This window comes from Hemitrygon akajei, chromosome 3 (genome assembly GCF_048418815.1).
Source record: "Hemitrygon akajei chromosome 3, sHemAka1.3, whole genome shotgun sequence".
Taxonomy (NCBI): Eukaryota; Metazoa; Chordata; class Chondrichthyes; order Myliobatiformes; family Dasyatidae; genus Hemitrygon; species Hemitrygon akajei.
In genome coordinates, this window is record NC_133126.1 from 82829017 (window position 1) to 82839763 (window position 10747).

Below are 10747 nucleotides of genomic sequence, written 5' to 3' on the forward strand. Positions count from 1 at the left end.
ACAGCGGACTTTTTGTTCTAATTGTGGTCTTTCTTGTATAATTTATATTTGTCTTGTGAACGTTGTATCTCTTATGCTATGTGTCTGTGATGCTGATGAAAGCTTTCATTGTTTCAGTTCATATGTATACTTGTGCATATGACAATAGACTTGACTTTACTTTGATAAATGTATCAAATTGCAGAATATGGGGCAAGTTTTCCTACAGCTACATTATAGCACTTTATCCTGTATGGGGGAGAGCCCGTGGCTGGCTTGTTAGTGTCTACCCTTTCGACACATTCAGAATTTTAAAATAAAGTTAAGAACATTAAAATGAAATAAGCTACTTTACCTGGACTGTGGTGACCACATTCTAATGAATGGGACTGACGTTTGTATGCCAGGGGCCTCGCTGGAGTAAAGCAGAGGGGTCTGCTGAGAAGCATACACATGCCTGTCCAGAGATAGACAGTGTTCCATTTGTAGGGCCATGGTGCATCCAGTGGTGGAACAGGCGGCCAGGTGCCCCAGCACCCAATTGCCACCTCATCTTGGACTTCTTCAACTGGTCATATATATATCCAAGCAATTGGTATCCTGTAGTTCTGTAGAATACCATTTTGGGGTCAGGTAGCTTGATTTGGGCTATTGACTGTGCATTTGAATCTGCTGGCCATTACCAGCATTCTATTTTACCCAAAGTACTACTCCTTCACTTTCTCACTCGGAGGCAAGAGAAAGCAACCAAGGTGCCGGGTTATTGTGATACTCACATCAAATAAATCAACTGAATTAACAATTCAACAGATAACCTAACCTTTTGCAGGCTACCACGTCCTATCAATCTGTGCTGCTGTTTGTTGGAAAACTTTTGCAAGCAAGTCAGTAGCACAGAATGATTATCAAAAGACATTTAAAAAGCATCTTATTTATAGACCATTATCATTTTCAAATATCATATGGACCCTGTACCCCAACTCAATAAAAGGAGATTCCACCACCTCTCAGAAACAATGGTACACTTCTTTGCAAGTTCCTATAATGCATCCTATTATGTATTGTTTGACTCTCAAAGACTTGGTGCAAAATATACTCCCCGCTGCAAACAAAACAAATAAAATAATAATGATCACATCCACTGGGCCTTGAGATGAACCCCAGAATAACAGATCCATGTAGTTTTATCAAGTGCTATTATATACCATTTTTGACTGAGCAGCTGTGATGATGATTGGTAATTCTCAGGCTAATTGGTGATGTCATAGCTGATGTCATCAAACAGAATCTTTAAAAAAAAAGAAAATCAAAACCATTTCAGGTGAGGTGCCCCAAGTTTGATCTAATGGCAGATATGTTTATTCACTCCTCCCTGCTCATAACCATGTTAGAAACTTGTGAACAGTGACAGCAGGGAAGATGAGGTGGTTTTGAAACACAAACTGGAAAAAGCTGGCTGAGAATAGGATGGAGAAAACACACAACTCAATTAGTGTATTTGGTGTTCTCCTGTTGTAAGGAGATCTGTGTGACATTTGTGAAACTAATAAGAAGCTTTGTACGTTTGCCACAGAAACAGTAACGCCCATTCATAGAGCCCCTCAATTTTCATTAGTCTGGGATGAGAGTTGGTCTCAAGTAGTGGAGTTCTCCTACAGCTTCTCTCTCAGCCCCACCTTGCTGCTTTTGTCACCCTTTTCCAAAAAGGAAAAAGAAAAGAAAGTGGTACCAGAATTGTAGGACCTAAGCCAGATGTTTGTCTGAGGTTATTTATAAGCTGATGGGATATGAATAAATCTGAATTGGTCATGCTTTTAGACTCTACCAACGTGCTTGCTTGCCTTGAAACTTGTTTAAGTAGGTAGTAACACAGGAGAAATCAGGTTATTTTTTGCATGATTTGATGCAACTTGAACTTGATCTCAACTTGCTACGACAATCATTCTGAACAATGTCGAAGTCAACAAGAATGGCAATACACAAGAAGACTTCAAATACGTACAGTAAAAGATGAGATTTTGGAGCAAGATGAATGGAACTCCATTGAATAGAATCAAACAGCTTTTCTTTGTTGAGCAAATAAACTTAAGGATATTGATTCCAAGTTCAAAGTTTGTCAAGTTCCTTGGGCAATATTAAATGGCATTCAGTTCAAACCTGTCCTTATGAAAAAGTGCATTCCAGTGCAAATTCTTTTCATAGATTCCTGTGAAATAATACATGCTGTTATGACCAGAAATTGTGCTCCTGATCATTGTTCACCATCTTGCGTGAGCTCATTTCTGCTCTGCAGAGAGGAAGTGTTCCATCCCGACTCTGGCCTTCCACGTCTGTATCTAGCAATGTCCCTTCACAGCCAGCAAGTCTGTGCCTATAAGGCAGAAAGATAGGGACTCCTGGTCTTTCCTCCACAGTGCCACTGCTGCTGAGGCAGGAGTCCAGATTGGATGGTGTTTCAGTACTAGAACTATTAACTGGGGAGTTGCTGTGCGTTTTAGTGGGCGAAACAATCCACCATGGATCTAACCGTTGGCGGTTTGCAGATGGACGAGGCCTTGGTACAAATTCCAGTGTCTTGGGCCTTTCCAGAGTGAAGTCTTGTTTCGTGTTTCTCCGCCTCGGAGTGGGAGGAAAGACTAGGTTGGGATCAGGCAGACGAGGAACTTCTGTTGGATCCTTGCTGGGGCTTGGGGTTTTACCTATACCTTAAAAATAAAATCAGTCATGTTAATCTTCAAACTGAGCAGCTGCTTCGGGTCTGCATCCTTCCCATTACAATAGCCACTAACCATTAAAAAAATACAAAAAGTTCATTAAACAAATTTTATTACATTGATTAAGTGAATGGAGCCTGTAATGCTATTGCTTTAATGCAGCTTACAAAGTGTTATTTTGTGCTCTATTTCCTGACCTACGCTTCTTTGTGTTGAAACATGAAACTTAATAAAAAGGTAATTAACATTAAAAAGTAATGAACTGACTGCATATTGGCTTAAAAATTAATTGTAGAAGACATCCAGAAAGATTTTTTTTTGAAACACAGAGTTCAACAAATGTATTTTCCAGTTAAGAGAGGGAGAGTCAGCTTTGGATAACTAAAAAATAATGGAAGGCGTCAATCTAGAAGTTCATACACACAAAATCACCACGAGTAATGAGAAACTGGGAGAATGGGAAAACTTTAAAAAAACAACAATGAACCACTGAACCATTGAGCAAATAAGGAAAGGGAAGATAGACTGTGAAAGTAAACTAGCAGAAAACATAATAACATAGTAATTGATTTTATAATTATATAAAGTGGAAAAGGATGGCTCAAATGAACATAGGCTCCCTGGAAAATGAGAATCATGAAATAAAATTGGATAATGAGGAAAATAGCCGAAGCCTTGAACGACTATTTTACGTCAGTCTTCAAAGGAGAGAACACTGTCTAACATGCCAAAGAGAGATGTTATGGATGTGGTAGGAAGTGAAGGCCTTGATAAAATCGCTATCAATAAAGAGGTTTTGCTGAGCAAACTAGTGGGTCGAAAGGTAGACAGGTCATCTGGTCCTGATTGGATGCATCTCAGGATATTGAAATTAATGGTGGAAGTTAACATAGAGGTGTTTGTGATAATTTACCAAAATTCTCTGGTCTCTGGGAATGGAAAATAGTGAGTGTCGTGTCACTGTTTAAAAAAGGATGCAGGCAATTATAGGCCAATTGGCTTAATATCTGTAGTTGAGAAAATGCTTGAAACTATTATTATGGATGAAATAACAAGGCATCTGGATAGAAGTGGTTCCATCAGGCAGACACAGCATGAATTCAGGAAAGGGAGGTCTTGTTTGACAGAATTGCCAAAGCCCTTTGAGGATATGATGAGTGCAATGGAAAGAGGAGAACAGGTGGTTATGCATACTTGCATTTCCAGACAGAATACAATAGGATGCCACCAAAAGGACAGCTCCATATGGATGAATGGAGTTGGGGGTAATGTAATAACAAGGATAAAGGACTAGTTAACCAATATATGGCAGAGAATTTGGATAAATATGCTGATTGGCAGTTGGTGTAGATAGCTTTAGTGAGTGGGTATAGAGTATAGAGTCTGGTATATGGAGTATAATGTTGATAAATGTGAGGTCATCAACTTTGAAAGGAAAGATAGAAAATCAGATTATTATTTAATTGGTGAAAGAATTGCAGCAACCTGTTGCGCTGAGAGGCTTGGGAATGTGAATGACTAGCTAAAGTTTGGTTTGCAGGTGCAACAGGTTATCTAGAAGGCAAATGGAATGTTAGCCTTCATTACTGCAGGGTTTGAATTTAAGAAGAGGGTTATGTTGCATCTATACAGGGTACTGCAGAGGCCATACATGGGAGTATTGTGTGCAGTGTTCTGGTCTCCTTACTTGAAAAAAAGCTATACTGGCTTTGGAAGGTATACAGAGGAGGTTCATCAGGTTGATTCCAGTAACGACGGGGTTAGACTATAAGGAGAGATTATGTTGGTTGGATCTACACTGGCTGGAACTCAAGAATGCGAGGTGATCGTATAAAAACATGTATAATTAATAAAGAGATAGATAAGATAGAAGCAGAAAAACTGTTTCCACTGGCAGGTGAGACCAGGGCACATAGAAACATAGAAAATAGGTGCAGGAGTAGGCCATTCGGCCCTTCGAGCCTGCACTGCCATTCAGTATGATCATGGCTGATCATCCAACTCAGAACCCTGTACCTGCTTTCTCTCCATACCCCCTGATCCCTTTAGCAACAAGGGCCATATCTAACTCCTTCTTTAATATAGCCAATGAACTGGCCTCAATTGTTTCCTGTGGCAGAGAATTCCACAGATTCACCACTCTCTGTGTGAAGAATTTTTTCCTCATCTTGGTCCTAAAAGGCTTCCCCTTTATCCTTAAACTGTGACCCCTCGTTCTATACTCCCCCAACATTGGAACCAATCTTCCTGCATCTAGCCTGTCCAATCCCTTTAGAATTTTATACGTTTCAATAAGATCCCCCCTCAATCTTCTAAATTCCTGTGAGTATAAGCCTAGTTAATCCAGTCTTTCTTCATTTGAAAGTCCTGCCATCCCAGGAATCAATCTGGTGAACCTTCTTTGTACTCCCTCTATGGCAAGAATGTCTTTCCTCAGATTAGGGGACCAAAACTGCACACAATACTCCAGCTGTGGTCTCACCAAGACCTTGTACAACTGCAGTAGAACCTCCCTGCTCCTGTACTCGAATCCTCTTGCTATGAATGCCAACATACCATTTGCCTTTTTCACTGCCTGCTGTACCTGCATGCCCACTTTCAATGACTGGTGTACAATGACACCCAGGTCTCATTGCACCTCCCCTTTTGCTAATCGGCCACCATTCAGAAAATAATCTGTTTTCCTGTTCTTATAACCAAAGTGAATAACCTCACATTTATCCACATTAAATTGCATCTGCCATGAATTTGCCCATTCACCTAACCTATCCAAGTCACCCTGCATCCTCTTAGCATCCTCCTCACAGCTAACACTGCTGCCTAGCTTCGTGTCATCCGCAAACTTGGAGATGCTGCATTTAATTCCCTTATCTAAATCATTAATATATATTGTAAACAACTGAGGTCCCAGCACTGAGCCTTGCGGTACCCCACTATTCACTGCCCAACAATCGGAAAAGGTCCCGTTTATTCCCACTCTTTGCTTCCTGTTTGCCAACCAATTCTCTATCCACATCAATACCATACCCCCAATACCGTGTGCTTTAAGTTTGCACACTAATCTCCTGTGTGGGACCTTGTCAAAAGCCTTTTGAAAATCCAAATATACCACATCCACTGGTTCTCCCCATCCACTTTACTAGTTACATCTTCAAAAAATTCTATAAGATTCGTCAGACATGATTTTCCTTTCACAAATCCATGCTGACTTTGTCCGATGATTTCACCTCTTTCCAAATGTGCTGTTATCACATCTTTGATAACCGACTCTAGCATTTTCCCCACCACCGATGTCAGACTAACCGGTCTATAATTCCCCGGTTTCTCTCTCCCTCCTTTTTTAAAAAGTGGGGTTACATTAGCCACCTTCCAATCCTCAGGAACTAATCCAGAATCTAAGGAGTTTTGAAAAATTATCACTAATGCATCCACCATTTCTTGGGCTACTTCCTTAAGCATTCTGGGATGCAGACCATCTGGCCCTGGGGATTTATCTGCCTTTAATCCCTTCAATTTACCTAACACCACTTCCCTACTAACATGTATTTCCCTCAGTTCCTCCATCTCACTAGACCCTCAGTCCCCTACTATTTCCAGAAGATTATTTATGTCCTCCTTAGTGAAGACAGAACCAAAGTAGTTATTCAATTGGTCTGCCATGTCCTTGTTCCCCATGATCAATTCACCTGTTTCTGACTGTAAGGGACCTACATTTGTCTTAACCAATCTTTTTCTTTTCACATATCTATAAAAGCTTTTACAGTCAGTTTTTATGTTCCCTGCCAGCTTTCTCTCATAATCTTTCTTCCCTTTCCTGATTAAGCCCTTTGTCCTCCTCTGCTGGTCTCTGACTTTCTCCCAGTCCTCAGGTGTGCCGCTTTGTCTTTTTTTTTAGCCGAAGCTTTGAGGCAGTAGTTCAAAGAACGGAGAAGAGATCAAACCACCTTTCCCAGAGAACAGTTAATCTGTGAAATTGTCTGCCCAGGGAAGAAGTAGGGTTTATGTCATTAAACTCCACACAGGCAGCACCCAAGGTCAGGATCGAACCCAGAACACTGAAGGCGTGAGGCACCTGCTCTGCCACTGTACCACTAGGCCACATATCCAGTCAAAAGCAATGCAGATATTTAATGCTCTTCCCCAATTGCTCCTCAGCAGAGGATGCGGTTACATATCACTTGCACTCCGAGCTCCAGGATCAGATAAGGATGGCAGATTTTCTTCCTGAAGGACTTCAGTGCCTCAGGTGGCACTTTACAACAATTGAGCAGTGTCACACACAACATTTGCTGAGCCTAGTATTTTATATAAATTCCAGATTTTTATTAAATCCAAGTAATTACAATTATACAAGTGCCTGATGAGATTCAAATTCACATCTCTGGATCAATAGTCAAGCACCCTGTAACTTAACCCTGTTGCATGTAGAGATGCTGGTCAGGACAAGGTAAAGGCTCAAAAATGGCAAACGATCAGAAGGAATTCCTGGAAAAGTATATAACACACCTACAACATAATCAGAACACAGGAGCAAATTATCATACTTTCCTACAATATAGTGAGGCCATTCAGCCCATAAAGTCTCGACTGGTTCCCTTAGGAGTTGTATTCCTCTATTAATTTCTCTGAAATCTACTCCCTCAGATACCCATCAACTCTGCCTTGTTTCTCCGACCAAATGACTACACAATGGAAATTTAATGCACTAATTTGCATGTCTTTGAGATAAGAGAGGAAAGTGGGGTATCTGGGGGAAATTGACACAGGCAGCACAGGAGGCTCAGGATTGAACACTGGCTGCTGGAGCTGAGAAACAGCATCACTACCTGGCACCCACTGGGCTTCGCCAGCGTAGGATTGAAGCCCTGATGCTCTTTAATCAAGCAAGGCTGAGATCACAGTTCATAGCCTGTCAAAGTGATCAAAGCTTTACATAAGTTTTTAAATTCCTCTGAGACATTTACAAGCCATTAAAATATCTACAAATAATTTAAACATATCTTCAAAATTAAAATAAATAATAATAATTTTTTAAATGATCAAACCTAATATTTCCCTCAGTTTCTGAACTTTAAGGTGATTATAGGAAAGTATAGGGGAATGTCAGATGCAAGTTTTTTTTACACAGAAAATGGTGAGTGCATGCAACATGCCAGAGGCTAATATACTAGGAACATTTAAGAAATGTAGATATGCACATAGAGGATAGAAAAATAAAGGGCTATGTAGGAGGAAAGCATTAGATTGATCTTAGAGTATGTTAGAAGTTTGGCACAACATCATGGGCCAAAGGCCCTGTACCATGTTATAATATTCTATGTTCTATGTTCATAAATTCCAGGTTGACAGGGCATTCCAATCCTACTTGTTGACATACATTGTGAATCACAATGGGTCTGTCACTCACCTCATCCCAGACTTTAGGTGGATTTGCACAAAAGCAGGACCTACTTGCCAGGGAATGTCTGAAATTTGGCAGCATCCAGCCACAGTCAGCATGACTTACCCCAATACTGAAGTCATGGGCAGAAATTAGACGCCATGCAAAGTCTAGCATAAACCGGGCACTTGAGAAGTAGGTTTTGAACCAAGAGCTGGCTCATGAATTTGCCTCCTCTCTGAATGTTATTTCACATTTATAGACTTAAATTTCCAAGCATAGAAGATTCTTAAATATGCTTGGTCACAGGGGCAAGTTATGAACCCTTTTCATCCACTTAAAATTCTACAGTGATGTTTACAAATATAATACTGTTACCTGCCTCATGTCACTGTTACCTACAACTATCAATGGACTGAAAGATTTATACAGTATATTTGTACTATGTTAACACTATTATAAAATTCCAATATTCTACTGTTCAACTACTCAGAAACACCAATGGCTCATCAGATAATGTTCTTCGTCCTCCAAGACTCATTGAGATCTTGGTCCTTGTGCTTTCCCAAGACTCACCAGAGATCCCAGTTCCTGTGCTCTCTTAAAACGTATCCGGTTCACTGGAGAATTTATTATAACAGTATGTAATATCAGAAGAAAGTAATTTAAAATAAGTTGGAGCATTAATGGGAATAATGTTCAATAGCGCAGAAAATCAACCAGTCTGTTTGGCAAACCAAAGTCCAAGGATATCGGATTATTCAATGTTTTACTAGCGCAGTTCAAAAGGCAGTGCAACCATCCACCAAGAAGGTATACCATGGTCATTGTGTTTCTGTGGAACAGATGGACATCTCAGATTGAGTCCTGAGTGTCCTTAAGTGGGAGGGTGAGCAGCCAGAGGTTGTGGTCCATGTAGGCACCAATGACAGAGGTAGGAAGTGTGACAAGGTTTTACAAAGTGAGTTCAGGGATTTAGGTGCTAAGTTAAAAGTCGGGACCTCCATAGCTGTGGTCTCAGGATTGTTGCATGTGCCCTATGCTAGTGAGGCCAGAAAAGGGAAGATTATACAGTTTAACACATGGCTAAGGAATTGGTATACAAGTGACAACATCAGATTTTTAAATCATTGGGCTCTCATTCAGTGAAGATGGGACCTGTATGGAAGGGACGGTGTGCATCTGAATTGGAGGGGGACTGATATCCTAGTGGGAAGGTTTACTAATGCTACTTGGGGGTGGGGTTTAAACTAGAATTGCAGGAGGATAGGAACCAGAGTGCCAGAACAGATGGTGGAGAGGTTGTGGAGACGAATGCTGTTAAGACATCAGTCAAAGTCAGGAATGAAAAGGTTAAGCATGGTGTGACTAATATCCTGAGTGTATATTTCAATGCAAGAAGTATCGTGGGAAGGTTGATGACGTCAGGGCATGGATCAACACATGGAAATATGATATTGTAACTATTAGTAGGACATGGTTGCAGGAGGGGCAGGATTGTCAGTTCAATATTCTGGCGTTCTGTTGTCTTAGGTGCGACAGAGCAGGAGGGATTAAAGAAGGAGGGATGGCGTTACTAGTCAAGGAAAATGTCACAGCAGTGCTCAGTCAGGACAGACTGAAGAGGCTTTAACAGGTGCAACTGAGGAATAAGAAAGGATTGACAATGTTAATCGGGCTATGTTACAGACCACCCAACTGTCCAAGGGATTTATAGGAACAAATTTGTAGTGAGATCACAAATTGTTGCAAGAAACATAAGGGTGTTTTAGTAGTTGAATTTAACTTCCCACACATTGACTGGGACTCCCATACTGTAGAAGGACTAGATGGGATAGAGTCTGTCAAATGTATTCAGGAAAGTTTCCTTAATCAGCACATAGAAGTCCCAAGGAGAGAGTGTGTGACACTTGATCTGTTATTAGGGAATGAGACAGAAGTTTGTGTCGGGGAACACTATGCATCCAGTGATCACAATGCCATTAGTTTCAAATTAAATATGCAAAAGAAAGGGTCTGGTCCACAGGTTGAGGGTCTGAATTGGAGAAAGATCAATTTTGATGGTATCAGAAAGGAGCTGGCAAGTGTGGACTGGAACAAACAGTTTTCTGGCAAAGGTGTTCTTGTTAAGTGAGAGGCCCTCAAAAGTGATATTTAGAGAGTTCAAAGCTTGCATGTGCGTGTCAGAATGAAAGGTAAAGATAACAGATTTAGGAAACCTTGGCTTTCAAGAGATACTGAGGTCCTGGTTAAGGAAAAAGAAACAGGAGGTGCATTCAAGGTATAGGCAGGTAGGAACAAATGTGGTGCTTATGGAGTACGAGAAATGCAAGTGAACAGTTAAGAAAGGAATCAGGAGGGCTGAAAGAAGGTATGTGGTTACCCTAGCAGATAAGTTGAAAAAGAATCCCAAGTGATTCTACAGACACAGAGCCCTAGCAGAGATATTTAAATCACCCTTAGCAATAGCTGAGGTACCGGAGGATTGGAAGATAGCCAATGTTGCTCCACTGTTTAAGAAAGGCTTTAAAAATAAACCAGGAAATTATAGGCTGGTGAGCCTGACATCAGTAGTGGGAAAGTTATGGGAAAGTATCTTAAGGGACCCGATATATGAGGTGGGCATAGACTGATTAAGGATACTCAGCACGACTTTGTGTGTGGTATTTACTCT

At 40.7% G+C, this 10747-nt stretch overlaps 1 protein-coding gene across 1 annotated transcript in view; it reads right to left on the minus strand.

Annotated features, from left to right (window-relative positions):
- Window positions 1-2205: 2205 nt before the first annotated feature.
- The window catches only part of map3k9 (mitogen-activated protein kinase kinase kinase 9), a 158674-nt gene continuing 150132 nt past the window's right edge, over window positions 2206-10747 (minus strand). The window contains exon 11 of the mRNA XM_073038023.1: window positions 2206-2684. Within this exon, the coding sequence (XP_072894124.1) occupies window positions 2206-2684 (479 nt within the window). The remainder of the gene's footprint in view (window positions 2685-10747) is intronic.